This window comes from Sinohyriopsis cumingii, chromosome 12 (genome assembly GCF_028554795.1).
Source record: "Sinohyriopsis cumingii isolate HCF-2022 chromosome 12, ASM2855479v2, whole genome shotgun sequence".
NCBI classification, from domain to species: Eukaryota; Metazoa; Mollusca; class Bivalvia; order Unionida; family Unionidae; genus Sinohyriopsis; species Sinohyriopsis cumingii.
The window spans coordinates 104,521,029-104,547,497 of NC_142972.1; the positions used below are offsets into that span (position 1 = coordinate 104,521,029).

The 26,469-nt window shown below is 37.8% G+C and overlaps 2 protein-coding genes across 2 annotated transcripts; one reads left to right on the forward strand and one right to left on the reverse strand.

Moving 5' to 3' along the window:
- Positions 1 to 799: 799 nt before the first annotated feature.
- On the reverse strand, positions 800 to 3,926 carry LOC149787167 (uncharacterized). Its single transcript, XM_089977667.1, has one exon. It carries the CDS (start codon positions 3,782 to 3,784, stop codon positions 1,805 to 1,807), a length of 1,980 nt encoding a protein of 659 aa, XP_089833793.1. The 5' UTR covers positions 3,785 to 3,926; the 3' UTR covers positions 800 to 1,804.
- Positions 3,927 to 3,948: 22 nt separating this feature from the next.
- Positions 3,949 to 25,984, forward strand: LOC149787168 (uncharacterized). The gene is made up of 5 exons (XM_089977668.1): positions 3,949 to 4,014; positions 22,112 to 22,468; positions 23,215 to 23,475; positions 24,687 to 24,795; positions 25,533 to 25,984. The coding sequence occupies exons 2-5, from the start codon at positions 22,381 to 22,383 to the stop codon at positions 25,954 to 25,956; spliced, it is 882 nt and encodes a 293-aa protein (XP_089833794.1). The 5' UTR covers positions 3,949 to 4,014; positions 22,112 to 22,380; the 3' UTR covers positions 25,957 to 25,984.
- The last annotated feature ends 485 nt before the right edge of the window (positions 25,985 to 26,469 follow it).

Consider the following 26,469-nt stretch of genomic DNA (forward strand, 5'->3'; position numbering starts at 1 on the left):
TCATCATTTCAGGTTGACTGTAAAATCATAGCTTAGGATGGAGAAGAAAAAAATCTTGTCCCACCATGTCTCTCTCTTGTACTCCCCACCCGCATCTCCATTATCTTAAATGTTAAATTTCTTGGGTGGGAAGTGAAGAGGTTTACACTATTTTGGATAAACATCTGCTATCCCAGGTAACAAGATAGTACACAAGTATCCCAGCAGTAGTTTTTCATGCATTAGTAATTCTGTGCTATTTTCTATGCATAGATAACACCCCAAAACTAGCTGAAAATAGTTATTAATTCTTATAAATGTATTGAGATATCCAACTTAAGACAAATTTGCAATTCTCCAACCTGGATTTAATTAAAGACAACTGGTGGCTACAATGTGATGGGCTTGATTATATCAATTTTTGGATCTATTCCCGAGATGTGACCTAATTGTTTATTAAAAGAAACCAATAAATAGTTGGGACATTCCTGTGCACCATCATATAGAAAAGAATCATCCCAGAATATTTTCCTTCTCACTTTGTTTAGTCAGTAAAATGTACCTCAGGAATATGAATGCAAAATATTACCAATAAAAAAATATGGCCTCTTCCTTAGCAAAAATTATTCGTGATCATAAATTACATATTACCTGATTTATTATTATTATGATTATTATTATAATTACTAGTAGCAGTTGTAGTATTACATGTAGTCTATTTCAGTAGCAGCTGTAATGACTATCATTATCAGTAGCTATAGATGCTGAAAAGGAATGCATCTGTTCATTAATAATAGGATGGATATAGGATAAATACATATTCACATTAGAGTATTTATTTTCTCTTAATTCAGACAATCATTACGTATACATTTCCTGCTGAATCCGTATGCTAATAATTGATATCATGCAAACCAGTGGATTTCTTTCCAAACAAAAATTAGTCTATCTGTGCACAAAGTAAGATATACTTTGTACAATAGATGGCTCTTACTTTGGAAGAAAAAAAAAACACTGGCTCCATCACAGATGACACACAGCAAACAATTTAAAACTGGAATTATATTATGAAGTTAACTTAGAACTGCATATAAAACAGTAAAGATGTTGTACATTGCTGCTTTACTCAGGACAGTTTGTTATTTTTATATAAAATCTTGGTGAAATTAAAAAATCCCACTTGTGTAAGTGTACTTTGTGTTTTTCCACTTTATTTCTACATTTCCAATATCTTGACAAAACTAGGTATATGCTCTGTCAAACACTACATTGCACTGAACTTGCACCTTTCTCTATAAAAATGAGTTCCCGCAGGTATATTTAACTGAGTACGTCATATAATTTACAATAATTATAACATTCACTGCTTATGATAAAAATAATTATAATTTACATTATAATGAATATCAAGTGCATTTACATAAATGGATTAGAAGCTAATGTAAATGTGTAGAGTATGAACTTCATCATAACTTTGTGAAGTCAAAATGGGACAAGAAATAACAAAATATCATAAAGAGTGAAATGCTCCACTGAAAAGGTTGTCAGTATCACCTGAAATTATAATTATTATTATTTGTAGTCAACATCATGATCACAATTATTGTTGCTATTGTTCAGGGTGTAACACCATTTCTCAACACAAGATAAGTTATAAATTGTGGCAAACATAATTGGTGGAGGTAGAAACTGTTAAGATCCACTGACCCATGGAAAACTACTGGCAGAGTTGATAGACGTTCTTCAGGTATAAAATGCACTTAAAAATGAAACAGTGTCATCTTCTACATCCATTCCTTCTGCATGAGATTCCAGTCTCATATTTTTATACCAGCTGGTAAATGTGTAACTTTCTACTCTCAGAATCATTGGCGACAATAAATGTATCCCTGTTGTTATCGAAACATATGGATCTTGGCTTCTGAGGCACTCCAGTGGTTATGATTTGTAGGACTGACCCATCTGGTGACAACTGATGAATATTATTAGATGTGTGGCCAACAATGTAGATATTGTCATCCATGTCTAGAGCTAAACCAAAAGGACAACTGAGATTGGTAGGGCTGTAAGTGTACTGCATCTTGCCATCCATGCTGAAAGAATGAAGGGAATTTCTTTTAAACACTGTGATGTATACTCGTGTTTTAGCACAATCAAGGGCAATGTAGTTAAAGAATCCAGATGGAGAGTCATACTGATCAGAACTTTTTATCTCTCCTACCTCGCTAATCACACTCCAGCAATACTTATTTGCGCCACAGTCCCCAGCCACAACCATCTCTCCATTCCCAATTGCTGCAATTCCATAGCTTCTACGTTTTGTTGGTATTGTTTTCACTGGACTGATGATGTCATTTCTGACTGATAGGATCTGGATTTTTTTCTGGTCATATAAAGTCACTGCCACCTTCTCATCATCAAGTACACAAATGTCACAAGTCATTCCTGTCAGTTTGTAGCTTGTGAGCAATTCGTATTTAGAGCCTATTAGAACACAATTACTATTGATATAATCAAGCAACAGCAGCCTACCTCTAGGGAGAAAAGAAATACCAGAAAATATTGGAGTTCTCCACTGTGTGTCAGTGACAGGCATGTTAATATCAACTACTTTATTCTTCTCAATCTGACAGACTTTCAATGGCTTCTGCAAACATGTAGCGAGAGTTTTTGAAATAGTGTTGGTCACTGTTTTTCCCAAATCAGATGAAGAAAGGGACAAAAAAGATTCTACAATAGGACTAATCTCCACTTGTAGTGTTATTGTGTTTGTCTTCTGGTAATTTCCTCTGACATGACAATGATAGGATGACAGTTGTGATGTCATCTTCTCTGCCATCAGAAACTTCTGTGTGTCACTGCCATATTTAACTGCTGTTTCCATAAGAACATGAGAATTTCTAACAGCATGTATCAATGACATGCACTGATGATTTTGATCTTGTTTCCTAATGACTTCTTCTTTATAGATTCTGCTTCCTTCTGTCTTGACTCTAGTTTCTAGCTCATCGAGAGCAGCATTGATTTTCCTTCTGATTTCACTAATCTGACTGGAAAGACTAGTTACTTGTGACTCAAGCTCGTTAATATTTAATTCGTTTAGTTCTATAAACTGCTTTAGGTGACTCTCAACTTTCTGCAATTCTGTGACAATGTTATCAGGCTTTAGCTGCTGTAACAGAGAAGAAAGTTCCTCTGACAAGTCTATTACTTTGGAGCATGTTTTATGCTTTCGAAAGGAACACATACCACAACAGGCAACTTGGTGATTTGTGCAGTAGAATTGAACATTTTCGCCACCATGTTCTGAACATGTAAACCCTTGTGCAAAGTTCATCATAATTTGTGGGTTATTTAATAATTCCTGCAAGGTAATAATTGTATGATTTTTTGTGATTTTTTGCTTCCTGTGAACTTTCAAACAGTCAGCACACATTGCCTCCTCGCATACTGTACAGAATCTTTCAGCGGCGACTGAGACCCCTTCAGAATTACAAGCGTCACATACACGATCCACTTTCGGTTTCGTTGGTAACATGGATTGTAATACTGTGTCGACTGGAAATATTGAAGCCCATTCAGTTATCGGTAGATCGCGTTTCAACGGAGTAACCGTCTTCTTACACACCGGGCATTCGATGAAACCTAGGTTCTCATGTTTTGTGGCTTCAGTTGTTATATAGGACTGTAGACAACTCTGGCAGAATGTGTGGGCACACGGTAGTTGTCTTGGTACATTGAAGATCCCCAAACAAATTGGGCATATTGGCTCATCTTCAGACTGTTTTTCAGCAGTGGCCATCATAAACAATTAGCCGCAAAGTGTTCTATGTAGTCTATACCTATATATTTTTTAAAACACACTGCTTTAAGTGAATTTTCTTTTTAGTTACAATCTTCGTGACCTGATCAAGCAATTTTTACTTCCTGGTTCTTCTTGCGTAGGTTCAAAGCCAGACTGGTTTATGAGTCAGGGTGTTATTAAGAATATGATATCGTAGGCTAAAACAGCTAGTTCAAAAACTAAGAATGCAGGTAAGGTACACTTAGTAGGTACACTTACACTTCTCCAACCACTCTGGGGCGACTTCTTCAGACACGTTGGGGTGAGTTCTCTGTGGAGGGGGGGGGGTGTCTCCCAGGGCGAGTTCTCCATGGGGCGAGTTCTCCGCATACCCACTTAGTACACGGGCCTTTTTAATCATATACTCCTAGTAAGAAAACATCAAAATATCTTCGAAAAAAAAGAAAACTATATTCTTGTAGAAATACATGTAATAAGAGAAGGTAGCAAATCATTTATCGAGATGGGTGGGGGTTCACTATAAATATTGATCAGTTTCTTCGAATCCTTTTAAATACTATTTACAAATCATATATTGCCTGAAATAATAAATGCAAGTCATCCGTCCGCCATGGTTGCATGACTTTAAGGACTGAAGTTTCATCGTAATCCATAATAAATCATTGTGAATCCAACTTCAGGAAAGACAGGGTCCTCTAGAGAAGAGGAGGGAAAATTCTGAAAATACCAAAGCTCCAAAACCAATCAAAAATCATTCACCTGCCCCTCCACCATTGCCAGCTGCAATTGTCTATCCATGTTCCATGGTACCTAGCCCAACAACTGCTCAAATGCCATCAATACTTGCATACTCCTGTATCAACACCTACAATTCCACCGTGACCACTCTTATCAGCAACACCCACCTTCCAGCTAAAAACAACACCTCCCCTGTCAACAACGCAAAGAGTAAGCATCATTCCAGCGTCAAAAGAGCAACACAACCCTACTTGACGAAGGCATATTGGATCTTAGTCCGATAAATCAACCTCCCAAATCTGTGTTGATACTGATGGACAGTATGTGGGTCTGATGTCACCTGTTCAATAAAATGTGCAATTTTGCTGAATGAAAATCATTCCGGAACAAACATGCGTACACGTTAGACACATACCGGTAAATAGTAATAGCCACATCTAGCGCGAAATTAAAAATGGCAATAGGACGGATGGTTGTGCTATTCCACGTGGATTTACAAGTCACCAACATAGGATTTGCTCCGGAAAAATAATGTAAATGTCACCAAAAGAACCCTTCAACCGATAGTAGCACCACAGCCGCGAGAAATACCGGTAGGTATATAAAATGTTCACCAATGTGTGCAGCCAAAATTGACTGCAAATAATTACAGCTTTTAATGAATAGGTGCTATCAGCCCCTAACCCGAAAATCAATATCATCACGGATGAGGGACTGATTTATCGGCCTCGTAGGATCTCTACGCAAAGCGCAACCAACTAGTTATGACAGGCAAACCAGGTACAGCGTTCCCTATGCAGACATCTTCATACCCAGGAAAGGGCGGCGGGAATGGAAGACAAAAGCAGTCATGAAGCATCAGCTGACCCTACAGATGCTTTCATCGATTTTCTGACAAAATTAATCTTGCAAGCATTAGTCTGACAACGACTTGAGAACAACGATGGTCAAAAGAATTAGTGACCCAGAGTTCAAAACAATTAAGGCGAGTGAGAGCGTAGTTTTCCATGATTAATCACATATCCATTAAGTTTGTCAAGATTGCCTGATGTTAAACGTTAGATGTGATCTAACTGCTTCATCTACGAGGTTATTATAACATTAATTGTCTCATTTTTATTAACCCCACCTCAACCCAAACCCATGATCGCTTAGATTTGCTATCAGTGCGTATTCTGTACTAGATACGATTATAAGCATATTCTGTACTAGGTACGAGTATAAGCATATTTTGTACTAGGTACGAGTATAAGCATATTCTGTACTAGGTACAAGTATAAGCATATTCTGTACTAGGTGCGAGTATAAGCATATGTTGTACTAGGTACGAGTATAAGAATATTCTGTACTAGGTAAGAGTATAACAAAATTGATCTTATCCGTGTATTTTCATGTTGTTGTGATGAGAATCGAGGAATTCGTCGAATGGCATCAACTCTTCAATGCCCGGAAATTCAACAATAAGTGAAAAAAATCCCATGCTGGATGTTGTAGGGCTAGTTTCCAAACAGGACCGTGTGTGTGTGTGTGTGTGTGTGTGTGATGACAGTTTTTCTCAAGGATGGTTTGAAGGAAGAATTATCTTACTATTCTGAAGTAAGATATATCAAAGCCAGAATACCAAAATTAGTGACCTCCAACATCCGGTGAAGTTTTGTTACATAAACAATGTCAATGTACTCAGCCGAAGAATCGTATTTTTGTTATTCTCTTGTTTTAAAACTATGTTAAAACTGGATTTACTGTTATTTATTGTAAGTTCTAAATATGCAGAAGTTCTTTTATTTTGATGTTCAAAATATTATAATTTTGATAGGGACTATTTTGAACCTTATTACGACTGAGTTCAAGATCAGTCGGTTGCACTCGCGCTAGATTCAAATCGAGACTCACTGTCCTTTTTTAATTTTTATTTCTTTTTGTCATTTTGTGTTTTTAATGAAGCACAAGTAGTGATGTACAAATTAGATTCAAAGTAAATACGCACACCACAAACATTAAGAGTACAACTAAGTTATGTCTTAATATTGAGTTCAAAGCCATTTTCCGTTCTTTTTAAACAGTTGACTTGGTTACCGCCATGTCTAGCCCTGAGACAGACAAGCACCGGCTGGCTAGCTGAAGTCATGAGATAGATCTTGGATTAACGTCGTATTCGTCCATTAGGGCATTGACGACGGGTTAAATCCAGCACCAGCGATTTTTAATTTATCACACGGAATTTTAATAGAGCCTACACCCGAGCGCGTTAATGTATGCGCCGCATGCTGACTAATTAATTCCCCCTGGGGTGGGAGTTAGTCTACCCAACGGGCTACCCCTATCGGCATGCACCGCATGATCATTCGGGGATCAAAAATATTGTTAAAAGTAATCGTCACCATGTGAAAAAATGGTCAACCACAGGACGACATTCATTTCAGCGTATATAAATACACGGGTCTTCGGCTTTTCTTTGTGTGTCATACACTGCAGGAAGAACAACGTCTGGAGAGGAAAGAGAGTTAACGACCAGCAGTGGTCCAAACGCGAACAGGAACTTTCTCAAACGCCAGAAAACTCTTGTTTGTCAAATTCTGGTCAGTTGTCTAAATCGGGCTATTACCTAATACCAATTTTGTGTTAGCTCCATTCGTAATTAGAGTCAAACCATATAGTTATGAAATTTTCTGCATTTATAATTTAGAATTTTGTGTACAAAGTGTACTTTCCTTTCTCTAACAGCAATGGAAATTTAGGTTAAGGTGAGCAATAAAAAATTTCCCACCATATTAGCTATTTCTAGTCCGGAAATTAATGCAAATCCCCCTCCCCCTTCCCACACGCGCATACTTTTCTGGAATTGTGCACCACAGAAGACAAATAAAATATGAAAAAATTAAATAAGCTTTGGTCTGATTCCTTCCTTAACGTAGTTTATTAGATGTTATGCAAAGGCGCATTCATCCATGTAAAAAAGTAAGCACTTCGTTTTAAATATATGGTCAGCAATCGTCTGACACAAACACCTTTCAGTGTTCAAACGGGACTAAACATTATTTACCTATTTAGTCCTTGTATACTTATAGTATATAACACCTACATTAGTATCGTCTACTTTATATGCGGGGGGGGGGAGAGTAATTTGTAAATTTTGAAAAAAATAGTCTATATATTTAATTTGAGAATGATGGTATCGTTAAGTATATTTAACATATATTGTGTACCTGATTTTTGCCATGTTTGTAAGTTGCAAATGGATATTTGTCTGCCTGACTTATGTCATGGTTGTATTTTGTAAATACCTTGTTTGCTGATAATTGACTTCAATTCTAACATTGTCTACAAGCTTAAAACGTTCTGGGAGCGAACTTGTTTTATATATAGATGAAATGTTTGGTTTTCCAGGGCAATATATTGTGTCGAAGGTCAAGTAGGGATGTTGTTAAATACTTAGCGGAAAATAAGTATTTTCTTTCCTGTTTTATGATCAGTCTTTGGAATTATAGATGTGTTGAAATATAATTTGAAGGAATTATTTCTTTAAATTATTCTTGGAATTAATGAAGTCCTCATTGACTTTCAGATTAACACATTACTTTGGACTTTTTTGAATTTATTTATTCTGACATTCTATATCTCTGCAGGTTTTGGTATGACGCGATGTAAATTCACGTAAGCTTTATTCAACTTGGCAAGTCTTGAGCATATCTTCATAGGAGGATGAGTCAACAATTGATGGTCAGACTGGAGATTAATGCGCATTATATGGTTCAAGCGCGGACGCGATCGAAAACATGCCCACACTGTATTGAGTCTGAATGCTAGGATATTTTGATCTGAGGGATAGAGAGAAGTCAAAAAGCATGGTTCATCATAAAAGGGCAAACAAACAACAGACTCATTTTTTCCAAAACACATTTTTATTCAAATAACTAACAACCAACAATCAACAAATTTTTAAATTAACAATCAAATAAACTAACAAACGTTTTTAAAATAGCAATCTATTTTGAACAAGGTTGACAACGTTGTGAAGTGAAGCTAGACTTCCACTGTTAGAAGTCATTAGGCCATTGATTTACACTACGTTTCCTAGCTAAAGACAAAAGATAACCATAATGGTCACAACACCATCGATCTACTTTCTCGTCGTTTCTAGATGAGTGACGATCGAAATAAGTCACTAAATGTCCTGAAGAATATCCAAAACTGCATTGATGAGGAAAATACACACAATATTGTCCACACACCATGGAATCTGTGCCTTGCAATTTCACGTTATTGAATCGTGGTGTCTGAGCATTTCTTCTCATAAAGTCGATGATATCGTCTTCCAAAGCTGGCAATCCATACGAATCAAAATACTCCATACAACCATCATGTAGAAAGTAAACGTTTAACCAGTGGGTTCCTGGGAGATGACTGTCGTCCGCAATGATGACATAAGCTTGATGATCTTGATGTTTACAATGAGGCAGGCCATTTTTACCGCACACGACAGGATTCCAAGAAGCAGTGTACCAACTGTGGTTCAAAAGGTAATAAAGTTTCCAGGTATCCATTTTTGTTTTGTCTTTCTTCACAGGTAATGATAAGTGATCAATTCAATCCTGACTTTCTCTTTGAAAATGTCTGACAAGTAACCGTTTCTTTGATTCGTCTCCGCACTCTGATCCAAGCGAGCTTCGAAGCGATGGATCTCAGGAGTCATCAATGGAGGAGAGGAATGATCACGCAAGTCTTTATACCACTGATGCAACACGGCTTCTTTTGAGATGTGACTCCAAGCTTCATCCAGATATTCGTCCAGTTTTTCTTCTTCGCTCAGCATTAGACATTTATCATGTTGAACAAATGACTTGGATGATCGTTTTGACATCCATAGCAATTTTTCTTGATTCATTCTGTAATCATCTCTGCTAGATGCTTGGCGAAACAGGACTTTAAATGTTGCTCTTGTTCTGGCCATCTGGACTTCATCACTATGTCCTTTCCGTCTTTGTCTTGGGGTTCTGCTTCCACGGTCTCCTTCCATGACATGGCCATAGAATCTCCAATATTCAAAGAGGGATAACAGTCTTCCATAGCTTCTAATAGTCTAGAATTACTTCTCTCAAACTGTTGATTTCTATGGTATTATCGAATTCGGCATACAAGAGGACGTTCACCGTCTCAGGTAGAAGTCTAGTAAACTGAAGTTCCACTCGAATCTGGCCGGATTTTATAGGATGAAAATGTCCCTCATCGCTCACTTGGTCTGGATTGAAATCAAATGCCCACAAAGCGTAGCCTCCTGCATAATCCTCATACGTAATGTCATGGCTGGTGTTGGCTCCTAACTGTCCGGTGGCTTCGTACAGGGACAAGTATGATCTCAAGTAATCCATCTTGACACTAAAGTCAGGTTCGAAGGATTTGGTACACAAGGTCTTGACATCGCGTCAGACTTCGATCGTGGACATGTTGTAGTGTTGAAATTGGAAAGGATTTTGATTGCGGACTCCGTTGAAGACTGCATTGCTCACGATGTCAACGATTATTCGCTTGGGTAACTGCCCTTTGAACAGATGATCTTCAATCTTGGATCGCAGTTCAGTGGCAATGGTGAAAGTTTTCACCTTCACACGTCATATTGGATAATTGGCGGTCGTTATGCTCAACGTGTGACTAATGTCGTTCCCACTTTAGGTAACACTTCCACACGTCGCACGTATAGTCTGGCTTCCTCGATGCAGGTTTTGTAATCGTCCGGACCAACCATCAAATGGAAAGTGGTTCTGCTGAGATTCAGTCTCAAGCGAACATCCACGCCGTTCAGTAACCACATGTGCAAATGCAAGCGGCCATCTGTTCTAAACTTCGACTTCCAGCAATTTTCTTTTGACGTGCGTCCAATCCTTTATTGGTGCAATCTTTATCTGCCACCTCATTGAACTTGTCTGTTGTGTCAGGTTTACATATCACGCAAGCATCCACATGGGTGTTTGTGGCTTCTTTTCCGTACGTCAAGAGATTTTCCACGTGCGCTCGATAAGGGTAAGTATCCATGCTGATGCTGACTAGTTTGTTATTCAAGTACAAGTCCACTTCGCTGAACAAGGAATGCTGGAAATGGTTGACTGGGCCTACTGCCTCATCGGCATCTACATCGCTACCATCTGAGTCGTTCACTTTGACTTTTAAATTCAAGTAACTACTGTTCAGATTGATGTAATCTTCGGATTGTCCTTTAATTTCAAAATTAATGAAAGCTGAGGCCGTCAGAGAGGAGATGGGATGAAATTCAACACATTGGGATTATTGCATCGTCATCATGATAGGTGGCATGGCAAACAGATCCAGTTCCGACTTGGAACAGGCACAAGACTCACGGTGCATCATTTTCGTTTCTATGATCTAATAATCAAAAACGTCTAAGTCTCGAGCAGATCTTTTCCTAGGTTTTCTAGCTTTAGGAGTGTGAAGGTATCTGAAGAGGTGTTTTTGTAGTCTCTTTCTGCCTTGTCCTTGCTGTGGCGTCAGGGAAACGGGAATTCCTGACTCAGTAGCGTTCAGGACATTCACAGGAGTTTCTCGTCCACCCAAAATGTCTTTGCCTGTTTGGAGCAAGACATTTTGCCTGCTCTCAAGAAAGCTTCTTTAAGGTTTTTTGTGAGTCGATGATGACATTTTGGAGAAATGATTTGCCTTGCGTCAACGCAGTATCTTTCACGGCATGCAATCCTCGTGTCGCCATCGTTTCAACGCTGGAGCCACCGAAAGAAAGGCTGGTTTCACCATATCTCTTAAATCATTTCCTCGCTGTTGAGCGACTCCTCGGTACACTGGATATTTGACTTACAATTCGCTAGAGAATCGTGTTCGAAAATGGAATTTCGCCGTCACTTTTCCTTTGGAGATTGGAATATTTTGTCCCAGATCTCCTTTTATAGTAATATTGACGGTATCGAAATACGACCTACTGATAGGCGAAGAGTGAGGTTGTACTAATTCGCGGTGAACGAGATAGGTTTTCCACTATCCTGGTCATTGTCCGTGGTACTATCCACTTTGAAAGGAATGACACGCAATAACGGTACGGATGTGTGTCCCAGCACGTTGTACTCCACCACATCAAAGTACACAAAGATCAAATTAAGTCCTTCATTCAATTCTACGGGAGATCGAAAATCCCTGTAAAAATCCATATGACTGTTGATCTTGGGGCCAAAATTGTGTGCTACCATATGTGGATGTCCACCCAAATTTCAAACAAACTATCATTAAACCTGAGGGACAATGTGTCCGTATCCGGAAATTGCATCATTAGGTGACGAGCCACTTTTGGTGACCTCCATTAATTATGTCAACAATTTTTAGGCATTTTTTACCCCCATCTCCCCCCCCCCCTTGTCAACAACTGTCAAACTTTCAGTGACCCCCCCCCCCAATAAAATTATAAAATTTTACACCCCCCCCACAAACTAACAATATTTTATACGGCTGGCTTTTATGGTAAAAATAGAATTATGGAAATTAAAAGGCCTACAAATAAATTTTAATACATTTGTTTTACTTGTTTAACAGATTTCAAATTGACTATATCGTTTGAATTCATGGAAAAATCGAAAGTTTATATTCTAGCTTCTTTCATCTTCCCATGGGGAAGCCAAATGTTCCTCAATAGTTATAATGGCATAGTGGCTGATTCATTAATTTCTTGTGGAACCGATACACCCGACAAGTCAACATCATCTTCATCTAACCATTCTGCGTTTAACAAGTCTCCATGAACAATAATTGCCATCAGCTCTCTCTGTCTTTTGTCAACCCCTCGTATTGGCCGAATTCTTTGCGGTTAAGGAGCATGTGGCAATTGCCTAGGCCCAAGATTGCGTTGTCGGTACTGTTGAACATGCTTCTTCAACATGACTTGTGAAGCAACATAGAGGTGACAGATTTTGCAGATCCGTTCAAGAAACGACAACTGAATGAAAGGACAATATAGATCATATGGAAGAATTTTGAATGCCTTTGCCGATCGAGGTAGCATGCTATCAACTTTCAAACACTGATTGAAGAAAAGATATGGAAATCTGTGCAAGTCGCTCTCAGATGCATCTGGTGCTTTAAGACATGTCTACAGTCTACAATCTACAATGAATAAAAACAAAATATGATGATGCAAGACTATGACTTCCTTGGCAAGAGCTCAACCGGTTTGTGATTAAACTGGTGGGCTGTTGACGGGCGACAAGTGTGTGCCACACCAACGCACCGACTAATTTCCTATTTTTTATTTATTAAATTTATTGAAAAAATAACATTGTTGACGTCAATTTATCGTGAACTCCCCCCTCCCGCATGTCAACAATTGTCAAACTTCTTTTAACCCCCTCCCCCCATTTTGTGGACGACCCCTTATGATACTCAATCTTAACACTTTTTCCTCTCTTCAGGGCTTTGCCAAAGGCTAAGTTGAACCTGTCCGCAATGGTGTCCACCAAATGTTCACCACTAAAACAATAGCCTGTCGAAATTTTTCACGTGTAGATACTGAAGGATGGATTGCTTGCTGGTTTTGTGTCACCTGAAAACCCGATTTTATTAATTTTTTCTTGTAATTGGACATTCAGGATTTCGACCTGAAAAGTGTTTTGCTTTTCAGTGATGTTTTTGATTTGTGTAGTGTAAACCATTTCCACCAACGCCACTTCCCAAGGGCCTTTGTGATCTAACTGGGATGGTAATTTGGCATTGTAACAACACAAAGTGTTATGGGGAAACACCTCCATGTAACTGTCATTGGGTAAGGGTAAGTACAATTGGTTGTTGTGATTCATAATCCCAGAGATCCTCTGTCCGAGGGGTCGTTGACGGTACACTAAGGAACACGCTTTAGCAGTGGTGCAGGCTTCTTTCAAAGGATCGTTCCCTCCGTGTTCCATGAACAGTTCTCGAAATTTTCCACAGCAACGCCGCAAAATGTCCACGTCGGAACGACAATACTTTAACGTTTCTTCCTGAAAGTCGAAGGGGTCCGAGGCGTTAGCCTGGTACCAAGTGTAGAAAGCTTCACGTTGCTCGGTACGCATTGTGTCAGGTTTATAATCGTGAGCCTCAGGCAGATGAAATAGAATGGCGTGTTGATTGGCTTCAGTTTTGAAAAAGTGATGAAAGTAGCATTTGGCCATTTCTGTCATTCCAAATGTTTAAGGCATTCGACTCAAAGGCATGGCCAAATAGCTGATCGAATCTTTAAACTGTACTTGTCCCACTTGCATGGAAATGATTTTGGCTCCGTTCAAAGTCACTTTCGGTGCCTTGTTCCGTATAGTATCTCAAAAGAAACTGTCCATCGTATCCCGAGAAATTGTGAGCCATTACCGTGGCATGGCGATGACAATCTCCATAACGTTCGATGTCCGCTTGGCTCCACGTCTCGTCGATTGGGTCTTAGATCCATTGGACAAGATCAGCTAGCGTGTTCGGTCCCCAAAATATTTTTTCACGTTCTCTAGGAATCTTATTGCAGTGAGGGCAGTGACTAAAGATAGGCTCTTGGATGCACTTCTCGCACGCTCGATGAGCCACGCAAAAATTAGGAATGTGAATACCGGTCTATTGGATGCATTCGAAAGCGAAAAAGATGAAATTGCCTTTCTTCTGGTCATCGTCTTCCTCTTGATGTTTAAAATGGTATTTTTGAATACAGCATTCGTGTTTCAAGTCCACCATTTGGTGACAAATGTGACATTGTTTCTTTCCTGAACATACGTGTAACTTGGCACTATTGGTACGTATGCCTTATTCATAAGTAGGACACAGTCTCGGGAGTTGACAAGCAATTTTATGCTGTGAACCTTGCGTTTTCAGATGTTGTTGGTAACTCTGTCCTTCGTCCAGACAGGGTTGAGAGGTCAAACATCCTGAGCATTTCGATCCACAATGCTTGTGTTGCTCTCGATTGTTATAGCCATAGTCACATTTCTCACAGTAAAAACTGTATCCCAAGAATGAAGTGATACTGGTAATGGCGTCGAAATGTTCATTGTGATGATAGAGATGAATGTATTTTCCGTCTCGGAAGTCTTCGCCTCGAAAGAATAGAGGTCCGGGCACTTCATGAGGGTGCACTTTCAAGGTGTAGCGTGGTGCCAAGACATCTTGCAATTTTTGCATTTCGGGAATGCCAGAGGGTGTGTCTTTGGATAGCCCCGCTTGCTGTAACAGGAGTTCAGCTTCACTTCGTTGTTTGGCAAGGTTCGATTTTCGAATGTTCTCCCAGGCTCTTTTCCATTCTACCGTGTCATTTTTGTCGGCATAGGTTCGTCCCACTACGACAACCGTGGCTAAACTCATATGGTCTTGAGGGTTGTTAATTTGGACGAGGCTTGTTTTGGTGTTACGAAGCTCGTCGATCAATAACACCTTTTTGCCTCCGGTCCCTTGGGAAAGAGACACGTGGGTCATGAACAGTGTTGCTTTACCGTCGGTGATGTGAAACTTGTCATTGGTTTATTGCACGTGTTGAATTTTGTAGATGACTTTGGACCATGTCAATTCTGCTGGGCTGCTAAACTAGATCCAAACGGGGGACTTTAAACTGTCGTGATGAATGGAAAGTCTCAAGCGATCGTCTTCTTTGGCTTGACATTGTCCTTTCAGTGTGTTAACATAGAATCCCACACCTCGATGATGAAACCCTCTGCTTTCTCCAACGGTACGTCGGACTTGAAATCTTTAAACTTCACCGTGAACGTGTAAGCTGTGGTTCTAAATTTTCTAGTGGAGCGCTTTTCTGTCTCTCTAATGTGGTAGTAATTTTGAGGAGTTAATGGTGGTGAACTTTGGTTGCGTGTAGAATCTTTGGGTCTGGATTCTGGTTCACTCATGTCATCCTCAAAAGCACTGGCATGAATTTGTGCTATAACTTCAGCTATTGTACGAGGCGATAAATCACATTTTGGCCTCTTACTTTCTGCTCCCTTCTCTGCGATATGATGCGATCGTTTCAGCTTGATTGCAAAAAGCCAAATGACTACATTTTAAACGCAATGGGTTACTTTATAACCATGTGAAATCAGCATATATATAAAGGGCGTATGTCTTCCCTTCCAATATTCATTTCACTCTCAAACCGAACAGAAAAAATGAAGAGCCCACACAGATCGAACTTCTGATCAGAGCTTTGCGAGGTGTCATAAGAAAGTTTTCTTCAGACATACCGACAGACTACTCCCTCTCCTTTCGAGATAAGAATCAAGATACTTGTTATATCTGTAAGAAGAAAGGGCATTTGTCTTCAGAGTGTCCAGACAGTCAAAAAAGCAAAACAGGTGTCAGATGAGACAAAAGTCAAGATACCTGTTATCATTGTCAAGAGAATGGACATTGGTCTTCAGAATGCCTTAAGAAACAACAGGAGCAAGAAGAAGAGAGGGATTCAGAACAGGAAGAAGAGGTACCGTCCCCAAAGGAAGAACCCAGACACACGCAGAAAGAGAAAAAATAAAAAAAGAGGACGAGGAGAAAGTGAGGAATAAGAGGAGAAAAACAGTGTGAAAGTGAAGAAATTCAAAAAACAGAGACAGTGAAGAAAGACATAGAAGAGGTCTATGAACGTTTTAAAGTCTTGTGTTGTGTTGTGAATTGAATTGTAAAATTTGTACTAGAATAGACCAGGCAGAAAACATAAGTGGTTCCTAGTTTTGATTTTTTTTAGAATAAGGACCTACACTCACTCACTCACTCACTCACTCACCCACATACGTACATCATGGGTAAAATAGAGCTTTTGAGTTTTAGTTGATTTTGGCAATTTTAATACTCTCTCTTTTCGAGAGAAGTGGGTGGCCCTGAAAAGGAGCGTTGGGTATTTGTTAGTTTAAAAAACAAACTCAAGAACGGAACTTAATCATCTTAAGGCCTACTTCTGAACTGACTCTGGTCGATGATGATTTGGTAGAAATCACTAGGGGTGGTATGGCAATGTAGTAACAGAGCTGTGTTGTTTGGCTCGAGAAGGTCTTTTTCTCTTGGAAACATAGTAAAGAAGACTGATACATTTGTTTGAGACTCTTTAACTCTGCTAAAATGTCTAACAGTATCGTTACCGTTTGACTTTCACTGTCCTCCCTCTCTCTCAGACCTTGTTTCTTCTCTTCTGCTTCTTCCTGTCTTTTCCTTGTTGTCTCTTCTTCTCGTTGTTGCTGTTGAAGGAGAAAAGCTTGTTCTGCTCCCTTCTGCTGCTGTAAAAATTTCTCCAATTCTTCTTTCTGCCTCTGTTTAAAATCCTCCACTTGTGGCAAAGAAGGAGAAAGCGGCGAAGGTACTGGTACCGAAACAAATTCGTGCGAAGAAAGAAAACCGACTAAATCCCAATTAAAATCGACTTCTTCTGGAAGTAAGCCTGTGTTGACTTTGGTAGCCATTGCTATACCATCGCTTCTCGTCTCCAAGACGGGGTACCCAAATTCATTGTCTTCTCAGTTTCCGTCATGTTTGAAAACTGTTGCATGGATTGACTGCACACAGACGTTAGCGCATCTGTATAGGGAATGTGACGTCACAGACCGCTCTCTTCGGATTGAAAGACCGACTCCGTGTTGTGGGTGAATTTTGTAATGCGTGTTTGGATTGGTGAATAAACTCAATCCGTTTCTATCCGCCCTTCCCCTATAAATAACCGCAGTTCACTGCATTCTCTTCACCTGTTCTCGTCACAAGATGTGGACAAACGTAGAATCGTCTACTCTCGTATCATCAATGCTTTTCCGTACCGACTTACCCATGTCTGTCATATCATCATGGACAATTATCAGGATCACGGATACGAGAGTTTGGAAAAGAAGAACTTATGTAGAGGGACAATGCTGCTTGAAGAGAGTCCTTATCTAAAGACCATAAATCAGTTGAAGTTTAAGGAAACTAAAAACGCATATGCGGTGCCTTCTATGTTAACGGAATGATGTTAACAAAAACCCAAAGGCCCTTTTCGGGGCCACTCATGTGCCTCGAAAAGGTCTGCTTTCTTGCCTCAAACAATTTGTTTTAGTGAGTTGTATATTTTGTTTATCTGATGTCTATTGTCTGTGTTATCTCTGTTCGGCTAGTCCCCTGTTACATTCCCCTTGTACCCAGTCTTGCCCGGGGGAGGGGGTTTCTTTAGTACATTTTCCCATTGTCCCCAATGTGCGGGCTTGTATTTCCAAGTTAAAATCTCATTGTATTTCCCATGTTAAATTCCCATTTTCCCCAGACTTGCCCAGGAGGGTTCTGTAATGCATTTTCCCCGTTGTCCCCAAAGTGCCGGGCTTGTATTTCCCACGTTAAAATCCCTAGGTATTTCCAATGTTAAATTCCCATTGTCCCAGACTTGCCCCGGGGGGTTCTGTAATGTATTTTCCCATTGTCCCTTGGGTGCCCCTTTTCACTACTCTTATATCAGAGCAGATACATATGCATGATCTTCTATTACATTTTACACGAACTTTATTCTGTCCATGATAGACAATTTTTATTCCACTTCAATAAAGTTTTGCATTGACAACAACATCAAATATCCATATACATAAACGGGTGCAGTCTGGTCATTGAATTGTCTGATAGTTTGGTTAGACCCGAAAATGTCATATTTGTGATCATACCTCGCAATATTTACCCAAACATTGTATATAAAGCAAGCATGAAAGCAATCCAATATCGTTATGTCATACTATGCGACATTTTCATCGACCTTGCTGTATAATAATGAATAGGGTGTCTCAAACAGATAACCTGTCTTGTTAAAGTACCTGTTTATAAGACAAGACCTCTGGATGCACGACGAAGTGTCCAAAGCTTGATTGTAGATACTGATAACCTTTATTGTCTAATGTTAAGCTAAATACACGCATCTGGCAGCAAACATACATTATTTAGTTAAGGGTTTCTGAGTTTGTGCATTTTGACCACATCAGCTTTCACCAAGTTTTCGAATATTCGAACATACAATGAAGATCCAGTAATAAAACAATCAAGATACTGGTTATGCATTTAGTCCTCAGTGCCAATGGTAAAGATTCTATGTACTCCACTCTAACTTTTCTGTCATTTCAGAATTGGTTTCAGTGAAAATTATTCACATGTTGACCCTAATGATATCTAGATGTGTTTAGAAATTTGCGTGCGAGCGCTTTTTTTAAGAATCTATAATTTGAATAATGGTTGAAATAATGAAACTAGGAGAAATATGGTACATCTCAAATTTTGGCACTTAATTTTAAACAACAATTCATCTACTTTGAAAACAATGTCGACTATTAATTATATCGAATTAACAAACAGATTATGTGTTTAGACTGTAGAGCAATTTAAATTGACCATTGCATCCTGGCTGAATCAATTAAAAAAGTTTTTATTGTAATTAACAATTTCAGATAAGATCACTTGATTTGTTTACTATATGGTATCATAAACCACCGAATATTTAAGTAAAGACACATTCTCATCTTCTGGACAATTTGTCGCTAGGATATTACAAATAGCTAACAGTAGCCGACACACTTCTCCAAGTAAAAAGCAAGAAGAAAAAGAGAGCAAACAACAAAGAGTAGTTCCTTTTTAATGGTAAAACATTAGAGCATAGTATTTGAGAAACCACGCACTTTGACAGAACTAACGTCTATCAGATTCGAAGTTAAAACAGCACACTACAGTAATCTTAATATGTGACGTTAACTCTCAAGAAAGTATTACGACTCTATGGTCTTAAAATAAGTAATAGAAAAGAAAAATCATCAGTCCTAAATGTTGATGAAGACCTTGTAAGTCAAATGAATAATTTAAATAAAAAGATTAATCTCAAACATAGAACTTAGCTAAACTTAAACATATATATCAATAATCACACTGATCTGAGCCTTGCATACATTTTCACTTGACCTATGTCGCAAAAAACATTTCTCAAAAACACTTAATTATATTAATGGAAAATTGCCCCAATCTGGAAATAAACTAATTTCTAGAATCTCATGAGTTCGTAAGTCATTGACTGTGAATGTCAACTATTTTTAATGTGTGACCCAGTGAAAGCATGCACAGACGGGTCATCCCTGGGCACGACCAGAGAATGTAGCCGAAAACCTCAATGCATTTGTTATCGCTCTGACTTTGAAGATAACACAAACCAATTTTTAGATTTCCACGTACAATACTTCAAACATTTAGACATTTAATTTTCTTAATAACTATCCATAACATTGGTCACATCCCAAGAGTCATTACGTAATAACTATCCGAGACATTGGTCCATCCATAGAGCTATTATATAATAACTCTCCGAGACACTGAACCCACCCAAAGAGTCATTATATAATAACTATCGGAGACATTGAACCCATCCCAAGAGTCATTATATAATAACAATCCTATACATTGGTCCCATCTCGAGAGTCATTATATAATAACAATCCGAGACATTGGTCCCATCCAAAGAGTCATTATATAATAACAATCCCAGACATTGGTCCCATCCCAAGAGCCCGTATATAAGAAATATCAGAGACATTGGTTCCATCCGAAAGGTCATTATATAATAACTATCCGAGACATTGGTCCAATCCAAAGAGTCATAATTCAAATTTAACTATGAAACCACTGTGTACATAATAAGGCTACCTGTAATTATTGTACAAAGTTTCAGGTCTGTCTCTTTGATGGTATACCGGACACACTAATGGAAAGAAAAACATACAGACAGGCAGGAGGACATAATACCCACCTTTTTAAAGATGCATGGGGATAAAAGTCATTGTTATTTTCTTAATTAAATAGGATGACTGTCAGTGATAATTATGAAAAGACTTCAAACATTATCATAACGTTTAGAAACATCTTTGATTGGTTGACAAAGAACACCTTCTATGAAACAGCTTTTCATGCAATGAGAAACAAACAAATTCAGAACATAATGCTATAGCTAAAAGTTACTATATTATCAGGACAATTATTTTAATTTTCAATGTAAAGTATAATTTTATAATAACTATTGACAGAAGAAATTCTACTTTAAGCGTTATGTTCCATCTACCCTAATATGTTGATCCGATTGTCTTATAATGTTTCATAAAATGTAACTCTTTCATTCAATTGTTATGACTGTAGAAGGAATGGTTGTGAGGTATATGCAAGTAGGGAATGAACAAATGTAAACCACAAAAAGCCAACATACTGCAGCTGATTATTATTTTTATTATTATTATTATTATTAACATACCTATTGAGCTCTAGATGTTCTTGTAGGCCCTTATCACGTGAACGAACTTCTGACGATATTGTGATTTATGAACTATGTTCTATAGATACAGTTAGATTCTTGTAACGGACAATGATGACTTGAATTTGGTTTGTGACAGCAAAGAAACTAAGAAATAGGATGATATATGGAAAGTTATGAAAATAATCGAGATAAATGTTCCAATTTTTAAATTCTTTGTTGCATGATTAGCATTACTGGCAATAAATGAAATACAAACGAGAAAAATATCAAAGATAAAAATCAATGCTCACAAAACACCGATATTTTTATATTAATGGGATTGTGATATTTAGATTTTGAATGAAAACACGTATCCAACAGTTTCATTCTTTATTTTGCGTACATATATATGTTAAACAACAATCTCTTTTGTAATAACTTTTTACAAATGAAGATAAAAGTGGTCTAATGTTTTATTTGAAAACACAGTTACAGATGTCACGTGAAACCGAGTCTAACAAGTTGTCTCGAGTGTCTGAAAAGACAAAAATACTGACCAATGAAATATTAGAATACTGTGCTGATTACTAGACTAATAATGATAATAGTTTTGTATTAACCCTGAAGTCAGGGGCGGTACGTTTTATATTTTGTTGGAAAGAAATTTAAATTCGAGCCAGAAGTCAGGAAAAATTGACAAGACTGTAGTTATTATCATATACATTCCAGGTTCCTCTTAACTTTTTGAATGTTTACTGTCATCTTACATTTTTAATTACTGAGCCAGACTCCAAGAAATGCATCTAATAGTGTGTTGTGAGCGAGACGATGAGTCTCGTGATAAAGCATTGTTGCGAAAACAAATTGAATAGTTTTTTATTTGATGTCGTTAAATGATTCTCTGTCTTTATTTCAACATACAAAATAGAAAGTAGCGTGACATGGGTTGGTGCAGATCACCTATGGGGTAAAAATCTTCCTTGTGTTTCGCAACTGGTTGTGCTGCTTAGTATTCTACTGCATGATATTTATGCATACATGTACAAGAACAAACCATGTAACCGATAAGACTAAGTACGTTGGTCATTTCAACGATTTCTTTTGGTTTATATCAGTGAAGCATAAACAATGGTTTCAGTATGGTACAAGAACAACTACTTATTCAATCTGCATCCTTTTATGATTGTTCCACTTGTAGGCTATGACCTTATTTTTGAAAACGACAATAATTGGCCAATAATTTATATAAAAGTGAATCTAAACTTACCATAATTCAATTACTTCATTAGATTTGAGGAAAAAAATTAAACATTTGTGCGGCGTCACTCTTGTCTGTCAATTTATGGTTTTAGTGATGTATTGGATAACTGCCCGGCTCTCTGTTTCAGATACTGTAGACAAGAAAATACTACTATAAACGGAACCAAAAGTTAAATGGTGCGTGTACGCCACAGGAAGGCGTAATTGACATGAAGAAAATTTCAATAAACACTGAACTGATGATGGATAGTGAAGAGTATATGGCACTAATAAGGCGTTCATCGTGATTATAACACCTGTCGCTGTCAGTGTCACTCATGGACACTAGTTTAGAAGGGGAGATACATAATCGGTATACGACCAGTATTGACACACTGTGCCGACAACGTTCTGCGTAATGAATCCAGTTATTATTCTAGTGTGGTCTACGGTTGTGAATATATCATTTGGGACAAATCTGCGGCCTAGGTTGATTCTTGATTCAAGTAAGAACTGAAACTACATTCATGTATACAGATATACGTACATACATGCACGCACGCACGCGAGCACACACACACACATACAGACGTGCATACATACAAACATACATGCACGCACGCACGCGCGCACGAACACACACTTTCATCCATCCATACAAACATAAATACGCACAGATACACACAAACATACATACGCACATATACATACAAACATACATAGGTACACAAATGCATACATATATATAGACATCCATACACATAAAAATACATACCACATTAAAATAAATAACTCCAATATACCTATTATCAGAAAAAGCAGGAGATTATATCAACCACGTCAGGCACCAATAAAACTATAACTTACACATTTAGAAGGTGAAAAACTTGATTCGGAACATAAATTTTCTTACGATTACACTCCTTAACATGAAATAAAAACCTTCATCTGACAGGCTACTAAAATAAAGTGGAGCGGTAATTCTGAAGGTCGACAAAACATGGTCTTTTATTGGTGCTGGTTAGATCTGCTTATTATAAATTAAACCTCGATTTTAATCAGATTAACCTTCCGTCATATTTGTGTTTAGCGAAACATTTAAGCCAAATAAAATTATTACATCTTTTTGTAAAACTGTCAAGCATTTCGGTCTACTAAACACACACGCAAACACACACAGATATATATATATATATATATATATATATATATATATATATATATATATATATATATATATATATATATTCAGACCCAATGTTTGACAATGCTAGAGCAATTGGCAATGTAGACAGCAATAAGATAACGGAGGCATCCGGACTTGCAGCGAGCAGGAAACATCCAAATATTCTTTACACCCATAATGATCATGGTGGTGGAAACCGGATATATGCGATAGATGCTACAACTGCACATGTCAGAGCTACGTTTGAGATTACCCATGCGGATTCAAATGATTGGGAGGATTTGGCAGTAGGAGCATGCCATGGATCCAAAACGTGTCTCTATATAGGTAATTTTATTTACTGTTTCTGACCATATACGGAAATATTACATTCGCGAGGTGGAAACAGTCTGTAATGTCATTACTGGCTTCTCTTGAAGTGAAAACAGTGTGAACTTCATCACATTTTTTTATACTTTAGAAGCTAGTTTTAAACTTGAAAACTCTTCCCCACGAAATAGGGTTATGCTTCATGGTAGATCTAATTTTGTAGAAATAACAAGAACAAATTGACATGTAAGGACATTTATTATAATGCCTAAAGAGCAATAACATATAACATTTTGCACGACTTCTTTAAACGTAATGTGCAGTAGTTTTACCTGAATAAATCAACGTATAGTACATGTAAATAACACGACTGCCAATTGTTCTGTCATAGTCCACAGGTGGAGCAGATAATCGGGGCAACATGTCAGAAATGTGACAAACATGGAAATATATTGATGTATTAAGAACTGAACAATTTCAACAAAACATGTGAATACCTTATAAAAACATGGACTTATATACCTGTATGAGGAACTACAACATGCAGCAACAGAAACTTAATAAATCAATATATCTCCTACAGTCAATTTAAAAATATCTCTAAGCAAACGAGATCTGTTTGTGCAGATATGGTGAACCAGAGGTAAACCTTGCAACCGTGTTGTACATGAAATAAAACTAAATATGAGGATGTAATGGAAAGAGGAGTTTTTTAAAACTAAAACTTCCCAAGTAAGTAAAGAACTTTAGGCTTCTTCTTCAACGGCTAGTTTACAGACGAAGGAAGGTCATCTAATCAATTCTACTAAATTGGTCGATTGTCAATACCTAATTGACCAATATCAACAAAATTACGTCGACCTCGGCGCCCCCTGCAAAAGGTCTCCATGCCTTATATCCCTGTATTACCCAGGTGATAGAATATGTTTGTGGACGCCATAAATTATTTATGATGCAGCATAAATCCACAATAAAAATGCGATAGTATAGTTTCTGTCGGTTAATGATAATTAAATTCATTATTACAGGATGACATTGTTTTAAAACCGACCGAAAGAGCTACAAAGACCGTATGTTGTTGTACATGAGTTGTGATTAGACAAGCAGGTGCACATATTATTTAACTGCGTAATAGAATACTTCTAGGACGCAAACCAAACTTTACATCATTAAATGTGTATAGTTTATATGTTTAGTGCATAATTTAATGTGCATTTGTTTTCATTCAGGCGATACTGGGAATTCCGGGCATGGTGCCGAAAACATCATTTATCGCGTGCTGGAGCCGGACTCAATTCATTCTGGAAGCCTCTCGATTGACGCTAAGATTCACTTTACGTGAGAATTTAATCCTGTCTGCTTTAATCTTGAAAAATTTAATATTTACAACAATAGCTGCGTCCCTTGCAATGATTTCAAAGTAAAACGGACCAGGTTTCGAGATACATTTCTTTTACTTAGATTAGCAAACTTCGCGTGAAACTATTTGTATATAAGAACTTATTTGTGAAACTACCTACCTAAATTCTACCCTTTCAAGAACCTAGCCTTTCAACTAATGTGAAGCTACCTACCTAAATTCTACCCGTTCAAGAACCTAGCCTTTCAACTAATGTTAAACTACCTACCTAAATTCTACCCTTTCAAGAACCTAGCCTTTCAACTAATGTGAAGCTACCTACCTAAATTCTACCCGTTCAAGAACCTAGCCTTTCAACTAATGTTAAACTACCTACCTAAATTCTACCCTTTCAAGAACCTAGCCTTTCAACTAATGTTAAACTACCTACCTAAATTCTAATCCTTCAAGAACAAGAAACTAGCCTTTCAACTAACGTAAAACTACCTACCTAAATTCTACCCTTTCAAGAACTTAGCCTATCAACTAATGTGTACCATTACACCTACCGTTTTATCCCTTTCTCTGTATGTTTGTCTAGTATCTTCTGCTTTAATAATATTTAGAGATTTAAAGATCTCATTCAAGATGTTTTAAAACTCTAATCACAAGCTCAAGTCGACTTCAACTATTTACATAAATATCGAAATTATGTTTGCTAATTGTTTTTCTGTAGATGGGACGAACAAGACTGTGAGACTCTGATGGTGGATCCCAGAGGTGAAATCTACATTATTTCCAAAGTGGCTGGTGGTAAGGGATTGATTGCACATATTCCAAGTTCTGAATGGGATTCAGGAAAGACTGTTCATGTCAGCTCAAGCGCATATTTATCCATTTCCACCTCCCATCCAGATCCGGTGGGCGGCGATATTTCACCAAGCGGTGACGAGATCCTCGTTAAAACACGAGATTCGGTTCTATATTGGGATATGAACGGATCCAATGACTATGTTAGCGTTCTTCAGACACAGCCAATAAAACTTCCCTATATTTATGAGCAACGAGGGGAAGCTGTTGCTTGGCAATCAGATGGACATGGTTACTACACGTTAGGGGAAGGCCTTCACTCCCCTTTGTACCACTATAGCCTCCAATAAATTGCTTCTCTCTATAAATAAAGCATTGTTAAAAAAAATGTTAGTGGTCTTTCCAATTAAATGCAAATTATAGAAACTATGAAACCTTGTACAATTTTTATTAGAAATTTACTTTGAAACAAAAGCTGTAGCGAGCAAGTTTCCAAAATTTTCACATGACGAAGGATGTTCTAAACGTTTGGGGGTTTACTTCCTTGGATTGTCGTGTGTATGATATAGTCTCAGATTTATAATCGTTACCATGGTGACGACGACGTTTAGAACTAAACCAACAGATTACGACGTCAGACAAATTTGTTCTCTAGCCTGATTCGGGATTGATCATTACATTCCTAACAGTAATAAATATAAATCGGAAGAAAAAGTTTATGACGTAAGAGGGCTTCCTCTTTCATGTCAGACTGAACTCCACCGACGACCTCACGATCTTGATGAATAATTTCGTTGATGTACTAATTTTCACTTTCCACCGTCACTGTATAAATATTGGTGAATTTGGTCTTAAACTTTATT